Source organism: Lepisosteus platostomus, chromosome 26, assembly GCF_059453375.1.
Source record: "Lepisosteus platostomus isolate fLepPlt1 chromosome 26, fLepPlt1.hap1, whole genome shotgun sequence".
Taxonomy (NCBI): domain Eukaryota; kingdom Metazoa; phylum Chordata; class Actinopteri; order Semionotiformes; family Lepisosteidae; genus Lepisosteus; species Lepisosteus platostomus.
This window is the reverse complement of record NC_142636.1, coordinates 15,804,649-15,829,000: the sequence shown is the minus strand read 5'-3', so window position 1 is coordinate 15,829,000 and position 24,352 is coordinate 15,804,649. Positions and strand designations below refer to the sequence as shown.

General features: G+C 49.0%; 1 protein-coding gene across 2 annotated transcripts; it reads right to left on the bottom strand.

Annotated features, from left to right (window-relative positions):
* Window positions 1-436: 436 nt before the first annotated feature.
* On the bottom strand, window positions 437-22,510 carry LOC148640421 (alpha-tectorin-like). Of its 2 annotated transcripts, XM_088620836.1 has the most exons (32): window positions 22,441-22,510; window positions 21,999-22,064; window positions 21,564-21,587; window positions 19,001-19,036; window positions 18,824-18,865; window positions 18,326-18,358; window positions 18,142-18,183; window positions 17,875-17,916; window positions 17,679-17,714; window positions 17,258-17,278; window positions 16,592-16,627; window positions 16,241-16,371; window positions 15,297-15,575; window positions 14,943-15,038; window positions 14,124-14,277; window positions 13,413-13,834; window positions 12,190-12,772; window positions 10,993-11,582; window positions 9,394-9,958; window positions 8,387-8,976; window positions 7,568-8,126; window positions 7,267-7,463; window positions 6,747-7,142; window positions 6,364-6,650; window positions 5,834-6,108; window positions 5,129-5,245; window positions 4,073-4,257; window positions 3,244-3,404; window positions 2,661-2,909; window positions 1,884-2,046; window positions 1,468-1,561; window positions 437-1,373 (listed from the first exon to the last, which is right to left on the bottom strand). In XM_088620836.1, the coding sequence occupies exons 2-32, from the start codon at window positions 22,045-22,047 to the stop codon at window positions 1,270-1,272; spliced, it is 6,558 nt and encodes a 2,185-aa protein (XP_088476962.1). In that variant the 5' UTR covers window positions 22,048-22,064; window positions 22,441-22,510; the 3' UTR covers window positions 437-1,269. The 2 variants fall into 2 exon arrangements, with proteins under 2 accessions (XP_088476962.1, XP_088476963.1); XM_088620837.1 differs by lacking the exon at window positions 18,326-18,358.
* Between the last annotated feature and the right edge of the window lie 1,842 nt (window positions 22,511-24,352).

The following is a 24,352-nucleotide window of genomic DNA, read 5'->3' as shown; positions in this document are numbered from 1 at the left end:
AATACTAATATCTCACATGTGTTGTGCATTGTTTCAAAACTTATTACTGGAAGCATTGTACAACTTAAGAAAGGTCCAAACAAGAAGCCATTAAACCCTTTAATCCTAATTAGCCTGTTTGGTAGTTAGTAGCTAATAATACAACCGTGACTTATTTCAAGAAATGGTATCTGATTCAACAGTCTGTTTAGTTTTTCCTTGGTCCCATAATGCTTTGTGTAAGTCTAGTCATTTTAGAATGAATCCCTGTAGTTTCCATTTGCATCCTCAAGGTTGGGCTTCTTCCAAGTCAGGCACAAGGCGGAGGTACACCCTTGAGGGGACCCCAGTCCACCGCAGGGGCCACACACCAGAGCCAGTTTAACCTAGTCGTATGGCTTTGGACTGCTTTGCATCCTCTACACGTTTTTGTAAACCCAAGAGAAAAGAATGTAGCTGTAGTTATATAATTTATTACAGAAATTTAGTTGCATCATTGTTACCCCAATAGCCTTAAGAGGAGTTGATTTTTTTTTTTAAACACCTCTGTTACAAAACATTCACCCATTCAGGAAAAAAAGCAGAACATCACCATCACTACATCAACCCCTGGATAATCAGAAAAATGTGTGATTTTTGTCATTTAGTCAGAATACATAATCAGTACAGCAAAATATTAAGACAGAAAAATGGAATTGACAGAGAATGTTCACTAATTGATTTTGCGCTTCACTTAGTCAGAAACTAATCTCTAGGTTAAGCACTATGAAATCGGTTTTCACTGAAAGTTTTTAAAATCAATTCAGCACAAGTTCTTGTGTAAGAAGCATTTTAAGAGGCCTAAGCTTTTGTGCAGCAGTTGAAGTGGGCCATGTATTTTCAAATTGGGAAATCAAGGTCAATGACTCCTATTCAACCCAAAAAACATAGAGAAGCCTTTATAGCAATGAGTGGGACAATATTAATAGGAAAAAATTTGAATTGACTCAAGAGAATTAGTTGATCCCTGTTTCACCCTTTAAGCAATTTGTTTTTACATTTAGCACACTAGAGATAAGGGCGTCATCATTGAAATTGTAATTCTGGAGTCATGCTTGTTAAATCAATCCAGTACATCATGCCCTTTCTAATGGCTTAAGCATTCTGGTTGTACTGGAACTGTCCTTCATTTTCAAATCAGACATTGAAGACCAATGATTTCCATCCAAAACAATGATATAGAAGCTGGAGAGACTTGACCGTAGTGCAGATCCACAAGATTGACTTGATGAAACGCAACTGAGTGAAGCTTTATGGATCTCCGACTGTATACAACCTCAGAGCGACAAGCAGGGTGCAGAGAAGGAGGAGTGTTTGGGGTCTGATGGTGGCCCCTCTGGAGGCTCTGGGTGCTTCTGAAGAAAGAGAAGAGGAGATGTACCATGAGGCCAGGTCTCAAATGAACGGTGGTGCAGTATGCTCATCCTGTGTCTCTGCACGATGGCTCACCTCCATCAATGGTCAGAGGCCCGACGGAGATATCGGTGCTGGTGTAGAAGTCGGCAGACCTGCCCACTCTGCGGTGGTATCCCGAGTAGCAGCGCTGAAACAAAAGAGCAGGGTCACTACAAGAGTATTCATACCACTGACGCAAACTCGCAACCCTCTGATTTCCATCCCCTCAAGCTATGTAAAACAACTAAACCTGATACAACACCAGAGCACAGTGGTACCAGAAGACAGGGACACTTCCTTGCATTAGCATCTACAATATGCTTGGACTAAGGTCATCCTGTTCTCTAGGGGTCTCGTGAACTTTGGCCTCAAGAGGAGACCCTCTTTCACAAGGAAGTGTTTCACCACTAATGGCTTCTGAGCACCTAATGCTGTTCTTGCCAAGCAGGTCAGTAGCCAGGGGAGCTCACCGTGGCGCAGGAGCTCTGCTGGGTCAGGCACAGGTGGACCTGGCAGTGGATGAACAGCATGGAGGACTCCCTGGTGAACTGGAACATCTGGAAGGAGAAGCGGCTGATGGTGGACTCTCCGTTCTGGATGATCTCCACGGTTTTGTCCTCAGGGTTGGGGCACCTAGGACAGCGGGGCACAGGTCAGTCAGCGGCCATTCAAGTTCGTACCTCGGCAAGCCTGTGTACAGCTGTCTCAAGTTAATGGGTTTGAGCTTCTGCAGTCATTGGAACACAAGGAAAATGCGCCACCTGCTGGCTGATGAACACCACAGCCAGCTGATCGCTGGTTTTCCTCATGGTTCCGGTCAGTCTACACCGACTACATCAGCTGACAATTCTGGACTGGAAATCTCCTAAAACAAATGTGCAAGAATCTGAAGGCCTAAACTTGACAACTGTTTTGCACGTTTTGTGATTCAGTTTCACAGTATGTGTCTAAGGAGCAAAGTAAAACAGACTCTTCCCACCAGTCAGTCCTTTGACTTAATTCCCATGTGAAGAAGAATTTGAAATTTCCTTGGAAGATTCTACTTCCTGTTATGGTGAAACAGTTACAGCTAGTTGATGTGAGCGGGACCTGTACTTTATTCCACTATTTCTGCTTCCTTTTAAACCCCCATGGCACTGAAAGCACTCCACTGTCTCCACCCATTTCCAAGGTCTCTACTAGCAGTGCCCAAGCAGGCACCAAGTCACCCCTCTCCCAGCCTGGTCCCCTGATGGGCGTCTGCTCACTCGTTCTTGATGAGGTCCCACCGGACACTGTAGCTGGCGTTGTTGACTGGAGTGGCCCAGCAGGTGTCCAGGACAGTGGCGAACTGCCGCTCGTCCACGCCGGTGACGATGACGCTGATGTAGACCCTCTCGCCCAGCCTCAGGTTGAGGGGGGACTGGGTGAAGGGCTGCAGGAACTGCCTGTCGCGATAGGGCACCAGGCGGACACGAAAGCTGCCCAGGCCGACTGGCAGCTTTTTGTTCACAATGCTGTGAAGACAGATGGACAGGGTCTAGGAGGACAGACTCAAGACACCCATTCTTTGTGCAAAATGTTAGATCAGGTAATGTCTTGTAATTTATTTGGTGACATGGGTATATAGGAAATTTCATTCTAGTTCAATGCAATTGACAGATCTCTGTAAATCTTCAGTTTGTCAAGGAAACAAGGTTAAAATAATCAGTTTTAGCAAACAAAGACTCCTTAAGGTAATTAAGAAAATCGAGGGAAATTCAAAGCAAAGGGCCTGCGAGGCCTAGAGTAGACAGGTTCCTGTGCCAAAGTGTATGCAGGCACCATGACCTGTGCCCCATGCCCTCTGACCTTTCCAGTGGGTTGATGCCGATGGCCATGGACTCGCTGATGGAGAGTGGATACTCGCAGCTGAACTGCAGGCTGAGCCGCTTCTCACGGGTGATGAGCCCGTCGTGGGGGTCGATGGCCCCCTGGATGGAGTTCTCGTAGATGAAGTGAGTGAGGTTGGTCTGCAGTGGGAGGGACGGGAAACAGCAAACATAGAGAAGAGCAGAGATGCAGGGATCAGTTAACAAGGATCCACCCAGGGAAGGTTCTTGGCACAATCAAGGACAACAACCGAAGCTGGAAAACACAAACATCCCTTCTGTACAGCAGAGTTGTGCATTATAACCTGCCTTATAAGCAGCAGCCTTTTACACACCCTAGGTGAACTTTCTGCCTTAGTGTGAAGGGAATCTGCAAAGATGGATGTGAACAGCTTCACCAGCACGGTCACAAGTGCACAAGGAAGTCAAGTCCTGTGCAGCAGGAGTCTTACATGTCAACCCTAAATGCTGTCAAACTTAAATAAGTTTAAAATATGATCAAACAATTTCCTGCAGATGTTGAAGATCAGAGTCTTGCTTTTTAAAACATTTTCAAATTAAATACTTCATTCTTGACCTTTACTGAGGCTGCTGAACTGCTTTGTAGAACTATGTCAAGGAACACTGAGGGCCAAAGCCTGATGTTTTACACGGATTTGAACCCTTTGTTTTACAGTGAGGTGCTGGGCTCACTGCTATGGGTGGCAGTCAGCACACCTCTGCAGTTACTGTGTGCAGTAGGGCATAACATCAGTGCAAGAGGTCCCGTTCACAGGGGCGAGAGACGCAGCAGAAGGCCAGATGCCCACCCTGAGACTGGTGCCGCACAGGTGGTTGTCATTGTCGAAGTGGAACACCAGCCGCCCGTTGCGCACAGTGCCGGTGCAGTTCTCGTCGTTCAGGTGCAGGACGTGAGGCGGGAACCCGTCGTCGAACAGCTGGCAGCGGGACAGCGACATGGTGGCCGAGCTGCTCACACAAGTCTCCTGGTAGTCTGCAGCAGATCGGCAATAAGGTCAGAGTGCTCCCACCTAATGCCCTGTTCAGTAAACCCTAACCTAGTGCTACTGGGCTTGATGCATTCAAAATAAGTTTGACTGGCTCCAGTGAAGCCAATTTAGTAACTCTGGTGTCAGTCATAAAATAAAAACCACAGTTCTACTTCCACACCTTAAATCACCTTTGCTCCGAGGAGCCCGGGAAACAGAGCCCAGCCCAGCAGGGCAGTTGAGTGATGACGTCATTATGAGGTTTGGAGGATGAATCCTTTCCACCCACATTCCTACACTATTGCCGGTGTGTAAATCACTCCAATCACTTCCAATCACTCCCCCTCTTCACACAATTCAGCCCTACAGATAGCAGGCAAAACCTCTGCTACAGGCACAATTCAAATACCCTCATTTCCTCGCCGAAAATCATAAGCAAAAGCATCTCTTATAATCCTAAATGCAAAATACAAGGCTTCAGGTTGAGAGGATTGGGACCTGTTGCTTATGGTACCATATAACCTAAATTTCAAAGGCATCCTGTGGATTTCCCAGATCTGTGACACAAAACATACCTCCTGTTCATTCTAAGTACCATAATACATAATATACTGATTGTTAGCACTTACTGCCAGACAAACATGTAAGCACTTCCTATAGAAGAACTAACAAGGGAAACTAAGTTCAAAGTCTCAGCTTTTGAACCAAGAAGTTAACTGACCAACAGCTGTCCTCGTCGACTTGCATTCCTACTGTGGCATGGAGCTCAACCGTCTGCACCTTCTTAAGGCCTGGAAGTCAAACGGAATCTCTCCCACATGGGATGCCTCAGACTGCGGAAAACCCTGGCCCGGGGAGTTGTCAGAGGAGTCATACCGTAGTTGTTTTCCGAGAAGCTTCCCTGCTCGTAGCAGTGGCAACCGTAGATCCCATTGCTCTCTCCGCACCACTCCCTGTCCGTGCACTCCAGGGACCGGCAGGGGTCGCTCTCCGCTGGAAGACAGACACAGGGTGAGAGGTCAGCAGGTGCACTTTGTCGACATGAGAAACGCCGAACAACCCCCTTCGGCCATTGCCGTAACCCACATCCCAGAGCTGGGATCACAACATTTCACTGTTGTATGTATGTATGTGATTCCTGAGAAAGGAAATGCCAGAATGTTTCTCCTGTTCAGTTTTCTGTGCTTTGTCTTGCGCAGGGTCAAAGGGCATGCCAGAGCCACTCATCTTGCCTACTGTACTTGAAACAGAGATGCATGAACAAGAACAAGGCTGACTGTATGTTTACAGTGATAAGAAATGCCAAGCAGTTTCCTAAAGCCACGCAGTTGCAGAAAAAGATGTTACCTGGTTTGCACATGCAAATATATGTATTTAACCCACATGCTCACACTGTCCCTGATCTCTCCAGTGAACATATAACCTTTATATGCCTCCCTACACACCACCTCCATGCAAACTCTCCTCAGAGTAACACTTGCTCTGTTACAGCACTCTGATGACACTTTTGCCTTGCATCTGCCTTTAAAACCGAGCAAACTGACGAGGTGCCTCTGAAACGGCAGACGGGGTCTGACTCACGACAGAGCACGCTGGGCCGCCATTCAGGGACGTGCACTGCCAGCAGACTGCAGGCAGCCTCGTAGGCGCCCACGGCGGCACAAAGGGTCCCACCGGCGGGACTGTACTGGCACAGGTCGAACAGGCAGGCGGTGAAGAAGGGCTCGGGGTCCACGTGGAGGTGGCACTGGGCGAAGGGGCCCGTGGAGTTGGTGATGATGCTGCAGAGCTCGTACTCCTGCGTGAACCTGCAGGCCTGCTGTGCATCCCGATCTCCTGCCACGTTGGCATCACAGCTGTGGGAGAAGGAGGGAAAGGAGTGACGGAGTTGTCAGCGTTCCAGCAGGACAAATCTGGATGAGCCTGCATGGGGTTTTGCCCAGTGGGGCGGCAGGAATAGATTATTATAGCATCAGGCAGCCAGAAATCGGGAGCATCATGCAGTCATCCACTGCTGGATTAACGGTAGTGTCGACGTTCCAGTATGATACATCAGGACGATGGATGGACAGGGAATCCCCAATCACCCCTATCCTGTGTGGTGCACTTACCCTTCAGTGGTGACTCTGTACTGCCAGCCAGTCCCAAACGCAGCATCGCTTCCTGCAGGGCTCCCATTGGGCAGCACTTTGTCGTCTTCTGGGTTTCCGTTGAAATTCCCGCACATGCCACACACGGAGTCCCGGTGCTCCTGGCTGAGCCGCACGAACAGGGTGCCCCTACCATCGAAGCGCACCTGCAGGCCATTGCTGGCGTTCACCACCACGAAGCTGTGCTCCTGCGTTACTGTGGCTACAGAATGGACGCTGGCAGGGAGGGAGACGGCCATGCTGTTAACCTTTCGGGAGGAAAGACAGAAAACCATGAATCGTACTGGTTTGCAAGACTGGGGTGTTTTAGTGCTTTAGTCCACAGAGGCCTGCCACCAACTTACCTGCACAGAGCCACTCTGCCCGATAGAGATGTGGGTCATTTGGCCATAGTGCGACAGCCTGATGTCCACAGCAGACACGAACGACACATCATTGTTGCCGCGGTTGCGGTTCTCTGCCGCCACCAGGAAAGACACACCCCCTACGTCGCTGTGGCAGGACTTGGCAATCTCATAGGAGCAGGTGCCCTGGAAGTGCGCCACAGCCCCATCGAAGGTGAGGTAGTGTGGATCGCCCGTGACCGTGCAGGTGGTCATGGGGTCAAAGCAGCCCTGGCGCCCATCCCGGATGCCACACTGCTGGGTGGGGGTACAGTCGCCGGGCACACAGAACACGTTGTTGGAGGTTCTGCACGAACAGCGCTGGGTACAGTTGGAGTTCCAGAAGACCTCTCCAGTCTGGGAAACATGAGAGAGAGCAATGTCTATGATCTCTCATGGCAATAAAACTTCTCACTCTCTCCGTGTTGCGTTAATGGTCCTTGCACATCGTTGTGAATGGTTGCATGTATGATTTGCTTACTCTGTAATAAAACCCATTATATAGGCAGCCACACTTCTCCCGCGGGACACACCGATCGCCATCCCTGAAGTACCCTTCATCACAGAAGCAACCCTCAGAGCAGGTCCGGTCACAGGATGGGTCGATGGCGCCGGCACAGGTCTTTCCACACTCGTTGCCACAGATCTCGTAGTGACTGTGGGCAGGACAGTGCATCTCTGCGGAGGGAACAGGAAGGCAACACTGCAGCTTTGTTGACACATCCGTTTTGGGCACAAGGGAAAGACGTGGCAAACTCCATGGGCACGGGCCGGAATCTTACCGCATGGCATTAGATCTCTCCAGGGGTACACTCTGGAGTTGGCGGCATGGCAGGCGGCCATGTAGGCCTGGATGGCTTGGCACAGGACGGAGTCCCCCCCCCTGGGCAGGACGCAGACGTCGTAGACACAGCTGTTGAAGTAGGGATCCGGGTCGACCCGGGAGTGGCAGAAGCTGAAGGGACCCTCAGGGGAGCGCAGGATGCCACATTGGCTGCGGGCGATGAAGTCTTGGTGGCAAGTCGGGCAGGAGTCGCCGCAGCCATAAGAGCAGTTGCCGTTGGCATCGGAGGTCCAGGACCGGGCGAACTCTGTGACCGTTGGCATCAGGTGTCCCGAGCGGGCAGAGAAGTCGTCGCTGGGCAGCCCGTTGAAGTTCCCACACAGCCCGCAGGTCTGGCCCCGGTAACTCGGTGGCAGGGAGATGGCGAGAACGCTGCTCCCATCATAGGTGACGGTCAGTCCGAAACGGGTGGTGAGGACTGTGTGAATCCCACTCTGGTAGATGGACAAGGGACCCTCATGCAGGAGCACTGGGAGACTGTGGGTCTGGCCATCCACCTGTGCAGACAGATCCAGCGAGAAGTGGCAACAAAGTTTTGGAGACTTGTTTGCAAGATACTGCTTAATCAGGGCACTGCAACCATAAACTACCTTGTTAGGAAACTGCCTCCTAGAACAGAGCTCAACCCTTACGACAATCCGAACAGGACATTTACGAGAACCGTTGCTGATCCTAGAGACAGGTTCTGCTGAGTCTGCCACAGCCTCCTATCAAATTCTTTGAAGGGCTTGTTAAGCAAACGGAAGCATTTTCTTACCTCTACTATTCCATGTCTGTCCCGGGAGATGTGCACGTGGTGCCCGTACACATGCACAAAGACCTCAGCTGTGAAGGACACTGGCGAACCCTCATTCCGTGCCTCGATGCTGAAGTCCTCCAGGTCATTGGTGGCGCTGCAGAGCTGTGCAAGCACATAATCGCACGTCCCCTGGTAATCGAAGCGGCGGCCATCGAAGGTGAGGTAGTGGGGGTCTCCTGCAGCGATGCACATGCCGTGAGGGTTGGGGTGACACCCGTAGATGCCCTCCGATACCCGGCAGGACTCCAGGAGACCACAGGAGGCAGGTGCACAGGAGACGCGTCCCGTCGTGCCGTTGCAAGTGCAGTAGGAATGGCAGCCGTTGCCCTCCCAGAAACTCTGCCCCCCCTGATAGTACCGTCCCTGGTACTCGCACCCACATTCAACCGGCAGCACACATTTCCCATCACTCATCACGTGCCCGAAATCGCATTGGCACCCCTCCTGGCAGGGAGAGCGGCACTGAAACTGGAAGGTGAGCCCAGGGCAGGTGGCTGGGCAGGCGGTTCCGCACAGCTGGTAGCTGCTGTGATCAGGACAGTCCAGTTCTGTCCAACAGAGAGAAGAGGAATCGCTGTTAGTGATCGCTGTTAGACAGACATCACCAATAGGCACTCAGCTGTATTGCCAACAAAAGTGCACTATAAAACAAGATAAGAAACCCGGAGCCCTTTTGAATGAATTCACAACCCCAGACATTGTGCAACTGGCCAGTTTCCTTATAATGTTTTATGTGATAATCAGTGTTAAGACGTACATTACTTAGAAGGCTAGGTTACTCAAACAGACGATTGTGTTGATTAGGTACACGCTCTAAACCCATGTTAAAACCAAATTGCTAGACTATGGACAATTGTGTAGAAGAGATCTGTTTGTCGCTTTGCAGCGCTTCAATATAAAATACCAAAGCACCACGTTCTCTCTCCTGGCTTGTTTTCACTCTGCTGACAGAGAGGGGCACTGACCACAGCCGGTGAGGTTCCTCCAGGAGAAGATGGGGAGGCGGCTCTGCTGGCAGAGCAGGGCATAGTTCCGCAGCGCCTCACAGAGAGCCGCGGGCTGGCCTCCGCGCAGCGCCATCTCCTCCGCGCACTCGCGCACTCGCTCCATGGGGTCCAGCTCGGCCTGGCACAGGTGGAAGGGCCCGCTGGGGTCCGCCATGATCCCGCAGTGCCGGGGCGAGCGGTACGGGCCGAGGTCGAGGTCACGGGGCGCGGGGCCGGCGCTGTCGTGGCAGTGGGCCGACAGGCTCCCGTCCCGCCAGCTGTCGCCGAACTCCTGGGAGCTGTTCACGCGCCGCCCCTGGGGCGTCTGGAGCTCATCCCACATGTCTCCGTTCAGGTTCCCGCAGAGGCCGCCCAGCTCTCCGCTGTAGGTGGACGGCACAGTCACCCGCACCAGGTGAGGCCAGTCGACCTCCACGGCAACGCCAAAATCGGTCTGCACCACCACCCGGTACATCCCCGTGTAGTACGCCTCCACACCCCCACCCTCGGCGCGGAACGGGAGGTTGACCGTCTCTCCGTTCACCTGGAATTCCAGCAAAGCACACGATTCCGATTGGCAAACATCACGGGCACATCAGAAAGGATGTCAACACAATGACAATTTTATATCAGAAACATGTGCTTCTTTAATTTGGAGCAGCCGATGTCTTTGATTTTTATAACCCCTCTATTTTGGCACAAGCTATTCCTGGCATATTTGCTCCTTAAATATAAAGTGCCACTTGGTGGGGCCTTGACCTCTGACTCCACCAGGTGGCGCTAACTCACATTGAAGTAGCACGATGCTCCTAATGTACAATATAGAATGGTGAGGAGCATTGTGCTACCTCAATGTGAGTTTGCCACCTAGTGGAGTCAGTGGTCCACCCCTAACTGGAAGGAAGTTCTCAGGTGTCCAAGGTGTCCCCTGGAGAGAGACAGAGGCTGAGGGCACCCTGTTTGAGTCTAGCCTACCCAAACCACGTGGGAATTTCCACGTGAGGAATCGCTGTTAGTGATCGCAACACACAAAGATCAGGGTCAAGCAGGTAATATCTGGGCTGTAGGGCTCACCCAGCACAAAGAGGGCCTTTATAGATACAACCACTCAGGTCCCTTTAAAAAGGAATTGGTTACATTTGTGCAAGTCTTCTGGTGTTTCCCAGTGATTCTACAAAACATGAGTTCAAATATTCAACTTGTATTGCAAACCATAATTCAGTGGCCCGTCATCAGAGAGAATAAAAAAGTCAGATCACCTGCAGTAACACATCTCAATAACACAGGCAGGAGAGGGCAGTACACACAAAGTAAAAAACTGATCTCAACTTTTCATTATAATTTATATTTTTACTCCCAGTTTGCTGTCCCAGGGGTGGACACCTGCACTTCCGATACGTCACAGGGGTTTTTCCCACATGATCACAACATCGAGGGGATCGGGGACCTAATGAAGGCCAGTCTACTAACTAAGGTGGATCAAGCACAGGTGTGACTGGTGTCTACAGTGTGGAATGGAAGCACCAGGGTGTCCTTTGCCAGCCTCTGCGGTTGAGCAGGTAAAGAAACGCGTCTCACCTGGATTCTCATGTTCTCCCCAGAGGCGACCGCGACCCTGAGGCCATAGACGTCCAGCTTCAGCACGTTGGCGAACCCGACTCCGCCCGCGCTGCTGGGGACCTTCTGGATGGTGACGGCGAAGAGGGGCAGGGCGGGCTGCCCCAGCGTCTTGGACAGTGTCAGCTGGCAGGCTGCGGGGTACTGGAACGCCAGCCCGTCGAAGGTGCGGTACAGCATGGACCCCTCCACCCAGCACGTCCCGTAGCTCTGGGGGAAGCAGCCCCGCACCCCGTCCTGCTTGCTGCAGATCTCCTGCTCGCCACAGACGTGCCTCTGGCAGCGCATGACGGCGCCGCGGCAGCTGCAGAGCCGGCCGCAGTCCTCGTCCAGCAGCACCGTCTGGCCCTCGGCGTAGTACAGGCCCTCGAAGGAGCAGCCACAGCCACTGGCATTCACACAGGCGCCAGCACTCAGCAGCAGCCCCTCGTCGCACACGCACCTCTCCTGCGAGGGCAGGGGGCAGCCGGCGGCGGCCAGGGGCTCGGTGCAGGTGGCAACGCAGCCGCTGGCGCGGGGCTCGTAGTGGGTGTTGGCGGGGCAGTGGATTCCTGGGAAAGGGATTGGAAGATCATTATTAGATTTCAGTCCAGCCACAACCTTTCTGATCGCTTTCCACATGAGTCATCTCGCTCAGACATTTAACTGATAAGATAATACATCTGATTTACATCCTATACAAAGAGGCAAATGATACCTGCACCCATGGAGACCTTAATATGTTAAAAGTTTAATCACAATGCAGTTAGTATAATGAATTCTTTTAAATCTTATGCAGCCAACTGTTCTCGTCTGTCAGTCAGTGTTTTCTAACATCCTCAGCAGGAAGTGAAGGAGAAAAGTGTCGTCTATTGACCTACTGTATGTAGAAAAAGAAATTCTCAGCTCTGTCTGCAAGATCTTCATTTACAGCTTTACAGTTGCTCTTATCTGGTTTTCATAGAGCCAGGATATATTGAATGAGCTCTAACTTCTCATTTGAACTTGAAAGTTATGACCATGAAATGACATGAAAGTAGCAAGTCTTGTGAATTTCAGACAGGATGCATTATGTTTATGTCTCCTAGACATGTGCAATATGCCTAGTTTCTAGGTGTTGACAAATGATTGGGGATTTTCATAGAGATAAACAGACATTTCTCTTAAAGCAGATCTTACCACAGAAGCCCTTTCTCCTCCACGGCCCAGGCTGAACACCTGCATTCTGACACGCTGTGGCGTAGACCTCCAGAGCCTGGCACAAGATGGGCTGGTACCCTCCCCCCACGCACAGGTCAAACATGCAGTTGTGTGTAAAGTTGCCGGGTGGCACCACAGAGTGGCAGACACTGAACGGGCCCTGGGGGTCTTCAATCATGCCACAGTGGGCCAAGTCTGAGTAGATAGCAGTTTCGTTCTCTGGACACACTCCACAATCCTGCCCGGAACACAGATCGTGGCAGCCTGGGTCACTGTCTCCATGAGTTTTCCAGCTGTCTGCAAAGGCAGAAGGAGAATATTCCAGCGTTCCTGTTGAGGAGGTGAAATCGTCGTACCAATCGCCATTGAAGTTGCCACATAAGCCACAGGTGGCACCACGGTAGCTGTATGGAAGTTGAACCTGAGCGTAACTGTAACCATTGTAATAGACGGACAGGCCGAAGTTGGTGCTGACTTCCAAAGCCCAGCCATGGTTGTAAATCCTGATCTTTCCATTTTGCAGCGTGAGCGGGGCATTCATCTGGATACCATTTACCTTCACCTAAAACACAACAACAGCCTGGTGAACACTTGAGCCCAGTCCTGGAAAAGAGGAGAAGGTCTACATGCTCTGTGTTTAACAGGCTTGTCTGTTAACTCCATCACGTGGGGCATGAGAGTCTGTTGAGTTACCATCTTGGAACAACTTAGGCTTGAAAATAAGCCCTGCATATAAAGTAAGTATATTATTGTTCTGCCAGCCCCTTTTCCAGCTTCATTTTTGCCATGGCTCGTTAAATGATACCTATGTGTGCTGTTTGTGCTTTTTATAGGAGCGACTGCATCATGACACTAGGGTACTGTGAAGAAAAGAAATTTTGACTTTGACCACAACCAAACAGGACCATAGAAAACATGTTGCTGTGGACAGCTGTGTTCAAGTCCCACATGTCCACCAAAGTAGCAATCACTAGGCTAAATCGTAGTTGCTTGTGATATGGATCACCAGATCACATCCCATCCTGATGTATGACAATATGAATTCTATATGTCTCCTATTGTTGTCTATGAGAACAAGAGCTATATAGGTGTTCTTGTACGTGAACCAAATCTCTTTGCTCCACACTGTGTCCACTTATAAAGAGCACTGTTTTTACTGTACTATGTATTCACATTTGTGAAAAAGACAGTCTTTTACTAACCTCAGAATAGTAATAATAATAGTAATAAGGAGATCTCTGAAGTTCGATGTCTTCTCCGTAGACCTTGACCCGCACTGACCTCGGCCAGGTCATCCCCCAGTTGCCTCGGTCTTCATTCTTGCCCTCGATGCGGAAGTATACAAGCTCGGGGTCGTTGCTGCAGAGCTGGGACAGGACGTACGTACAGGAGCCCTGGAACTCGTACCATCTACCATCGAAGGTGTAGTAGTGGGGGTCAGTGTAATAGTAGCAGTAGCCTTTGGAGACCCATTCACACTGGTACTGGAAGGTGGAAAGCTGGCAGACTTGCGAGTAAGCGCAGGACTGGTAGGAACACTGCAGGTTTCCGTCTGTTGCACAGGTGCAGTACGTCCCACAGCTGCTGTCTGTCCAGAAGGACTCTCCAAACTGGACAGGCTGACCTGGGCAAGAAACATCACAAGGGAATTTGTAGAATTTCTAGCCCCATTTGGAATTAGATAGATAACACTCTATTGATCTTAGTTCATGAGGACTGGACTCCTCTGGCCTATTCAAAAAATTCTAGACTGATTTAGACTATTGGGATGTCTAAAATTTAAAAATGCTCAATATTGACTGACGTTACAATTGTATTTAACTAGTAATTACACAGACAAGTTTAAAAGCTTTACTGAAAAGTCAGCGAGCTGAGGCACAATCCTGCACAGAGCAGAACCCAAATCATCATACCGTTGTAAAAGCAGCTTCTGGCACGGTTATCGGTCCGGAAGACCCATCTCCCCGGGTGATTGACGTTGCTGGTCTCTCTCAGCCTGGTGATGGCGCTGTCGAAGGACCCAGGAATGAGGAAGTAATATGTCGAGTTGGTGGTATCATACCCGGCCTGGAACAGAGAACAAAACTGTCTCAGTTCGAGGCTACGAGGCTTCAGCAACATTAAAAACACTCACAGTATCTGTGTGTTTGATTTTCATAATGATTTTGTACAAGAAACGACTCAGCAGATTATCACAGAACTGCTCCTATTGTATTACAGAATGTATTACATTTATAATGTATAGATATATGATATATCCTACAGGATATTTATTATATACCCTACTATAATATATTACTGCTATGCAAATTAACTCCAAGAAGAAGTTTAATACAATAAAGCATCTGAAACAGATTCATATGCCTTCCAAATCATTCAAATGATTTTGTTGTGATTTTTTTTTACAATTAAATCTATATATGCTGCCAAATCTTAAGTGACTTCATCAGCTTGCCATGAGCTTCACTGAACTGATTAGCTTCTCCCAGCCCTTCAGGTCCTTTAATCCTTTAGAGACCCAGACAACCTACAGACATGCCAGCCCTCCACGTTTCGGAATGGAAACCCTGAGTGTTAGGAGACAAGTGAGAGTGCAATGGCAAAGGGCAAAGGTGTGTCAGTGGAACAGCTGGCTGTGTGGGTCTCTCTGCATATTTAAATCTCCAACACATCTCCCCAGCAAGAAAACAAACTGATAACTCCATCTGAACCCCGTGGGCAGGTGACCTTACCTCTACACTTCCTCGGAGAGGGGCGATGTTGTCGTAGTTGAAGAGAATGAAGCCGAGATTCCCATTTGACACAAGGACAATCTGGAATGTGGATTCCTGAAAAACACACAGTATATGGGAGAGGAGCAGTAACCCCAGGGCAAGCTTGCTCCCAGTATTTTCTACAATGTTCTGACATGAAGTGGCTTCCACCTATAAAGCAGGCAGTTCTGTAAGCAGATACGTCATGTGGGGAATTCCTGGGAATTTGCTGTTAATGCAGAAAGGGACAGTCCACCCCCGCGGATCTTGAGGAGGCTGGAGGCCATGACTCATGATCTGGCCCTGCACAGGAGAGAGCTGTGGGCTCTTTACCGCTGAGCTGACCGGGAAGTGGCCCACTCTGTCCCAGGTGGCAACAAAAGCCCAGCTGGCATTGAAGCTGGGGAGAGAGAAGTAGTAGCTCAGGTCCTGCGAGATCTGGAGAAGAACGTCCCCTTCGGTGACCTCGCGGTACGAGATCGTCCCCTGGTTTCTGTTGTCGATGTCCGTCCACAGGCCAGCGATGATGTCCTCGCCGGAGCGGGCGGGGAAACGCAGAGGGACGTAGTAGGACCAGTCCTTCTTGAAGGTGAGGAAACCGTTGTTGTTCACCTGGGATAAAGACATGGAGGGAAGGCTGTTGGAGAGCTTTTCATTCAGCAGTGCTTTAACACAGTGAAAACCCAAACAAATAACCCCTGATGAGCTCCAGGCTCAGCTTCAGCAAAGGTCTTGAACGGAGCGGTGTGCGCAGAAGTTAACGCCATTGCTGGGCTGCCCTGGTTCAATGGCAGACAGCTCTAGAGGGATCTTATCTGACTGCACACTGCTGTCCCCATGTACCTGTAGACTGCATTCAAAATATAGACCTTTGCCATTGCAGTCCAGAACTATTGATGAAACATTATTTGAAACCAGACAATTATCCAATTAAAAATTGAGGACAGGGCAAAACTTTCTAATTTGAGAAGAATATAAGATCCACAGGTGAGGTTTCTGGCTCAGATAATTTTTTATGTGTACAAAAATGCATTTACAGTAAAAGTCTATACTGTCTGTATAGCACTGTAAACATGCAGAATTACTCTGAAGTTCCTTATGGACGAACTACACATTCTCCCAACACCAGCACTTCACCCCTCAGTTCAAACTCAAATAGCAGAACTGCTCATAAATCAAGATACTATAATAAAGAATAGGTTCCCATACATACAGTATATGGTGTTTAAGGTGAAATGTCATATCAATTAAATGAAACTTGAATGAAAATCTCTTACGAATAATCGCCTGTGAGTGGTTCCGAAAAACGGGAACCCCGCGGAGAGGAGCATCTCCCGGGAGCTCCCGTCGTCCGAGCGGGGGTTCAGCGCGTCTCCCTCGGAGGAGCCGAACGGGTACATCCGCGGGACTGCGGGACGGGCGAGACAGGAGGCGCTGAGACTCGGAGGAAACCACTGCTGACCGCATTGCTGCAGCTACGTGTTCACTACTTCACAGATATTTCCCCACTCTTATCATTGAATGTATTTTTTGCCCGACTCCCGTCTAGCCCCCTCGCCTGTGTAGATCTTGTGAATTTTAGTTACTCAGGGAATAAATGACGTTTAAAGCAGGGCACTGGCACTCACCATACTGTGTTGTAGTGTTTTCTGGTGGTGTAGTCGCTAAAGAAATAATAAAGAACATTACACACTCCTACAACAGGTCATGTTTATCGAGAGGATGAGAATTGATTGTCTCGTGTTTTCCCTTTGTACAACTCAACGAATGGAGAAAATAAATGAACGAGCAGCCGTAAAGCAGGAGGCACCCAGAGAAGGGTCCACAAAGTCGAGCAGCTGGGAAGGGACACGAGGGGCTTGTGGGAAATTAGAAGCACAGGAGCTCAGACACGCTCGCGCCCGGGGCCGACTGGACTCCGCGAGCTCGAGGGTCAGCGGCTCGCGGGCGGCGCGGGTCTCCCACGAGCCGTTGGGCAGTGATCAAAGGCGCGCGCCGTGTCCAGAGTGGTTCCTGCTCCTGCTGGGATTCCTACCCCGTGGAGGCGGACAACTTCCACAGACCTGAGCCCCGAACCCCGAAATGAGGTGTGTTGATTATAAAGCAGAATATATCAACTAGTTGCGCTTTTTTAAACAGCGTTCACGTGTTTATCACTTGGAATTTAAATATATTTCTTATTCTGTGACTACGGACAATCAAGATTGCATTCGGTTTCACGGAGGGTGGAAAAGTGTTGCTCTGTATGAGATTTAAGACAAGGCAACGACTCTGCTTGACGGCTCAGTACTTACTGGGCATCAGGGTGGCGGTGTCTAAAGAAATCAAAAGAGAAAACAGTTGAGATGTGATTGGTGCATCAGAAATTTCACTTCTTTTGTCTGCTGATTGTACTACTGAAAAAGAAGCTAGTGCAGTCGTGCTCATTGACCAGAAAGAGCCGTGTGAGTGTGATGAACAAGAGGGTGCGAGCTGAAACTACATGGAAGTGCATTTAAAACTGCGAGCAGGAGGCACTTCTTTACACATAGGGTGGTGGGAGTGTGAAACAAGCCGTTAGTTTGGCTTCTTTCGAGAAAGAGCTGGTATTCCAGGTATCAAACAACTACTTACTACTGAACAAGCTGGACCGGTCAAATGGCTCCTCTTGTTTCTAACCCTTCTGAAGGTCTTATGAGACATCCTTAGATTTTGACCCTATGCTGGTTAACTCACCTGCCTCTGAGGGGAAGCCGTCTGTAGAAAACTCCTCTGCAATTTAAAAACAAGAGACGTCATTGAGCCCAGAGCTGAGCTGCAGCCTCTGGCCGCGCTGGAGCCGTGCTGTGAGCCGAGCCTGCGGCTTGTGGCGGCCCGGGTCCCAGGGAGGCAGGACCGCGCTCCTGGCTGTGTGAGGAGGTCCAGCGCTTACCGTCCTCTTCAGTGGTGAAGACGGCTGCTGCTGCAGTGGTGTCTAGAGAAACAGTAACACGAATTAACGTCTTACTGACACCAACCGCAGCTATCTGTCCAGAATGTTATGAATGTTTCGCAAAATCAGTGTAGCAATCGCATAATTGTGACAGTTGAGGACACACTGAGAATCAACTGCTTTTAAAGGTCAGAACACCTTGAGGGTAGCCCCCCTTCAGAATACAGACCGGAAGAAATATTTCAGCGCAGACGTTTTTGCACTTACTAGTGGGTGCTGCAGTAGTCACTGTCTCTGGGGGCGAGGTGGCTTTAAAAAAGAAGAACATAAAGCGTTTCATTCACTGCAAAAAAAAATTGATGTCTATCCACTATTCTTAATTTATCCTTCCGAAAATTCTCCCTGACAGAAAATCAATATTTTGGGCGCTGAATAGTTTTGTACTTTGTACTAGTGGTCGCTGCGGTGTCTGGAAGTGCCGTGGCTTGGAGAAATAATAAAAATAAATAAATGAGCATTAACAGTGAATAAAGTTTGAGGTCTCCAGTTTTGAAGAGTATGGTTTCTATTCAGAATTCTTCCAGACGTAAAGGGTGTTGAAAATCAAGACGGGAAGTGCGCTCAGTCGCTCCAAAGGCACGGCGCGCTACAGTACGTCGTGCCTGGTCGCGCTGTACCTGCTGCTGCCGCGGTCGTGTCAGCGAAAAGACAAGCCGAAAGAAGCACCATCGGCCGTAAAGCACAAGAGAAGCCCTTGGTGCTCCCAGTGAGCCCCGACAGCGCACAGCGGGGTCCGAGCGAGCGCCGGTGGGAAAGCGAGGCGGCACTGGAGTAGAAATGCGGTCGTGTCTTGTTGAGTGAATCGAGAGACCTCCGACCGAGCAGTTCTCCCGGACCATGACGGGAAACTGAAGAAATGTTGTATTATCGCTGAACTCTTTGCACTTACTAGTGGGCGCTGCAGTAGTCGTCGTCTCCGGTGGGGCCGTGGCTTAAAAAAGAAGAAACTAAAGTTATACTCACTGCAGATGAAGTTAGATGTATTTTTTAAATAATTTGGATTTTTTTACTGTAAGCTTTCTGTTCAGAATTCTGCATGTGCATGTTTTGAAAGCTCTGTACGTACTGATGGGTTCCGCAGTGGTTTCCAGTGTTCCAGTGGCTTAAAAGCAGAAAAAGAAAATTCAACTCAGCTGTATTCCCTGAGAATTTGCACAATGATCATTAAAAACGCCCAAATGAATCATTTCTTTCACACAACACATTTTAGAAATGTTGCTGAACAGACAGGTAATTTAACTGGGATTAACAGGTTTCAGGACGAAGCTGCTGTTTATGTACATGCTGTATTAAAACTCAAATTACGTTGAAGCAGACTGACAAGAGTCAAACCATATATTGAAAATAAATTTAGAATTGCTTATAATTTAATATATATCCACAAAGTTTGGAATTGTCATTTTGAAAGACCAGACTGTCTCCTCCAACTCTTTCAGCTCCTCCTTTGACTGGTCTTTTCACACACTGAGCTGTTTACAGAGCAGGATATCGGACACACTACAACAGGGCTGTCCAGTCCTGGTCCTGGAGTGTCAGTGTGTCTGCATGCTGTCCAGTCCTGGTCCAGGAGAGCTAGGTTAACTGTCACAGTTAAGACAAACACAAGGTAATCCAGGTCACTAAGTATCCAGCTGGACAGCATTTGCAGGCACACTGTGCAGTGATGCCCAGCAGGTTCAGTGCCAACTGGGGCAGAAGCCATCACCTTCCAGAAACCAGGCGAAACTGAGAGCCAGTCAGGCATGTCTGACCCTTTTCTCCCACGTGTCGTGTGAGCGGCGCGAAGAGCGCTGTTCGTCTCTCACAGTGTTTCCTCAGGCTTCTGTTCCTGATGGCCGAGGCTGTGGAGGACTACAATTCACCAGGACAAAGACCACGATCGGGTTTCACACTGAACAACGAACCTTCATTCTTCTCCAAAGCCGAAACAATTGAGAAAATCCCAGTGCTAATCGGTGTAAGACAGTCCTATAATTACCTGGACGGGAAAGACCACACCTTGAGCAGTTGTTCTAGAGTATTCTGGTAACCTGAAGAACTGCTGTCAATACAAGTGCTTTGGAAGCCCTGTGCTTTGCTGGTGAGTGATTGTTTCTGGTGGCTTAAAATACAGTGAGGTCATTTATACTGTGTTCACCGACGGACTCTTTGTGGCTGTGGGATTTCAGCCTGTGGCCAGACTTTGACATTTAATGTCAACTACAAACACAAAGTGAAACCTTGAATAGATTAAGATCTGTGGAGTAACCTGGTGAAGACCGGCAGTGTCCTTCTTCGTTTTTAAAGCGATTAAAAAAACGTAATTTGCTGTCACAGGGCAGGGCTCAGGGGGAGCTGCAGGTGTCGTCGAATCGATATCTCCGGGGGAGGGAGAGGGAGGGTTAGACGAGCTTCTGGGATGAACGAAGAGAGGTCCGCGCGGGCACCAAACTCTGTGTCCATTAGACCCGCATCCCCCCGCGACCGCAATTCCTGGTCCTCTGCGGCCCTCTAGCGGTGAACAGCGGGACGTCGGCTCGCTGTGTTACAATACTGTTAAGTCAAGATCCTCAAAGGTTCTGGTTTTTAGTGCGACATCGCGGTTGTCTACTTGGGTGTCTTACCCAAGTCAGGAAAGGGTGAGAACAAACCTGTCTTGCCATTTAGCAATGTTCAATTCGTGCTGGTGACAAAAACTGGCAACCCACTGAAGCTAAGCAGGTGTGAGCCTGGTCAGTATCTGGATGGGAGACCTCCTGGGAAAACTAAGGTTGCTGCTGGAAGAGGCGTTAGTGGGGCCAGCAGGGGGCACTCACCCTGCAGTCCATGTGGGTCCTAATGCCCCAGTATAGTGATGGGGACACTATACTGTAAACAGGCGCCGTCCTTCGGATGAGACGTAAAACCGAGGTCCTGACTCTCTGTGGTCATTAAAAATCCCAGGGCGCTTCTCGAAAAGAGTAGGGGTGTAACCCCGGTGTCCTGGCCAAATTTCCAATTGGCCCTTACCAATCATGGCCTCCTAATAATCCCCTTCTATGAATTGGCTACATTACTCTGCTCTCCTCCCCACTGATAGCTGATGTGTGGTGAGCGTTCTGGCGCACTATGGCTGCCGTCGCATCATCCAGGTGGATGCTGCACATTGGTGGTGGTGGAGGGGAGTCCCCATTACCTGTAAAGCGCTTTGAGTGGAGTGTCCAGAAAAGCGCTATATAAGTGTAAGCAATTATTATTATTATTATTATTAAAAAGCCTGATCTTGACAGCTTAGGGAGACTATACTTGAGCAGTTCATCACCAACAGCAGATCAAACTGGCTCATTGCCAGGTGATCCCCCTTCATTAACACCCTTTATATGTCTACAGTGTTAAAAGGTGACATGTTATACAAAAAACACAAATCCATCCATCAGCAATGAGGCTACAATTTCCCTGGAATACCACCACAGAGTCGCTTCGGCATAAATAAGGCAGAGTTAGCTGATAAGAGTAAAACAGTGTAAAATGTCTATGGTATTTGCACAGCAGTGCATACAAGTATTTCTATAAATACATATTTACAGCATCTTCTGTGAGAATTTGACAAAATGAAGTTGCCTGTTGAGCAAAACTGATTCTAAAGCAGAGTGTCATTTTCTCCTACTTACTTGTTTGAGCAGGTGCTAAATGACCTGAAATGTGGGAAGAAAGAAAAACAATTTGTTAATGTTAAAAATAATCAGTTAATCGGAATGTGAACTCTGAGAGCAGTGTGTAGAGCTGCTATGCACATATTCAGTCCTGCTGGAAACTGTACAGATGACAGAGAGACTGTGAGAGTATTGCTCTATCTTTTCTAGTCTCAAACACCAGACACACTGACTAGCACTCCAGGACTAGGATTAGAACAGGTCACCCCTGATCTAATTCACCTTTTGGGATTTGAAGAGCAGAGCTTATAAAGTTTTTCATCCTTTATATTTTCATTCTGACATACTGTGTCAGAATGCAGTGTCTGTAATTTGTGACAGAAGAGAAGAAAGAAAATGCAATGTTTCGGCCATGGAGCCTTCTTCAGCCTTCACACCTGGCCCTGTACTCACCTAACAGTAGCATGTGAAGCACAGACAGAATGAGCAGGAATCTCTCCATTGTAGCTCAGGTCCTTTCTGGATGAAAAGATGCACAGAGTTCAATAACTTTCCCATACCACCCACCCACACACACAGATGTATAAGCAGGGATATTAGTCAACAGTTATCTTACAACAAGCAGCTGATCAGTTTTGTATTTCAATGCATCTTAATGACTACCGCAGAAAGGAGACAGGTTTTGAAATAGCCCTCTAGAGCTGTGCACCAATACTCAATACTCATTAATACAAACAAGTGTGCTCATGTAGAGTTAACAGTATAACAGTTAACAACTTTCATCTTGGAGTCCGATTAGATATGCAAATCTAGAAATCGATTCTTCGCCAGGCTGCTTCCTGAAACATCCTGCTTGGCTGCTGCCCGCGGAGAGGCTCTGGCAGGTGGACTGTACCTGCGCCTGCAGGCTGTGGTGTCTGTGCCGCAGGTGTGCTCTGGCATTGGCGCTTTTATAAAGGATGGCTCAGGAATGTCACTGTCACATGCCATTGCTGCACTCACGAACAAAAGGGGCACCTGGCTTTGTTCTATTCTTTGTGGAGGTGGAAAGACAGCAACTATTTATCAAAGACTTCATTTCCTAGAAACGCTCTGCTATACCTGTTTCAGGCTTTCCCGGTAGGAGAGGAGGGGCAGCAGGTCCAGCTGGTGTGCTGTGTGTCTTTCGCCAACAGTGGTTGATTCATGGTAGTTGCTATCATTGCTCTTTTAAAACGAACCCCCTGCATCCCAGTTCCATCCAGCCACTTTCCAACTGTTGCATCAGTTCAGGGTCATGGGGGAGCTGGAGCCTATCCCAGCAAGCAATGGGCACAAGGCAGGATGCACCCTGGACAGGATGCCAGTCCATCGCTGGACACACAGACACCACCGACAATTTTCCCACCAGCATGTCTTTGGACTGTGGAGGAATAATAATTGGACCCTTGTAGTCGCTGAGGTTTCACGGCAGAGCAGTCAAGGCTGCAGGGTCTCTGCTGACCCTGCTGGGATATTACCTCCATGCTCCTGCTGCTCACATCCCTGAGTCGCAGCTGCCTGAAGCGAAAGGATGCGCAGAGTCACGCGCTGCTCACAGAACCAGTATGGTGACACTGATTGCACGATGGTTTCGCTCCTTTGTGGAGAGACAATCAGATGATAGATGTGCACGGTTTGCAAGCATGCATACAACTGCCATGACTTCGCAACTTTCATTTTCCGAAGCACGGCAATCCTTTCATTGTTTTCTGGAGATCTCAACTCTGATTTTTTTAATCTCATTTTCACACTGTACTGTAAACAGGCGCCGTCCTTCTGAGACGTAAAACTGAGGTCCTGACTCTCTGTGATCATTAAAAATCCCAGGGTGTTTCTCGAAAAGAGTAGGGGTGTAACCCCAGTGTCCTGGCCAAATTTCCCATTGGCCCTTACTAATCATGGCCTCCTAATAATCCTCATCTATGAATTGGCTTCATCACTCTGCTCTCCTCCCTACTGATAGCTGGTGTGTGGTGAGCGTTCTGGCGCACTATGGCTGTTGTCGCATCATCCAGGTGGGGCTGCACACTGGTGGTGGCAGAGGGGATTCCCCATTACCTCTAAAACACTTTGAGGGGGGTGTCCAGAAAAGCGCTATATAAGTGTAAGCAATTATTATTATTTTTATTATTATTAAAATGAAAGTCTTTGAATTTTCGTTGCAAGCTGCTCAAGAACAAGGACAGACCTTCAGCTCATCCGATTAAGCAATTAAGGGCTCGATAGGAAGGAGAATATACAGAGCAGCCAGCACGTCTTGACATCTTTGGGTACTGGATGGGAAACCAAAACACTGTGCACACACAGAAGGCACCCAGGTCTGGAGTTGGAGCCAGGGCCACAGCACTGCTGACCCCTGCACCACTGTGCTGCCTCTGCGCCCCAGCCCTGGCCCTGAAATGGGCCTCACTGAATGTCTGCTCATCCCCACTCAACCAGAGAGGAGAGGATTGTAGCTCCTCAGGCAGCAGTAAGCATCCCAGTCCAGAATAGAGCCAAAGGAACCCAAGAGCTGTTCTCAAAATGAATAAAGACACAAACTTTTTGAAAGGGAATGAAATAGCCCTCAGCCATAAATAATAATAACCTAGTAAAAAGTGAAACTATTCAATTACAGTGGAACCAGATTGAAACTGACAGATGACTCAGAGGAGAAGAGTCCATCATTCCACAGCCTGCAAGCTGGAACAGTGAGCTCCGAGCCTGAGCTTTGCTTCTTCAGGAGGATGAGCAGAGTGGCATCTTAGGAAGTGAAATGAGCCCACATTGGCCTCAGGCTTCACCCC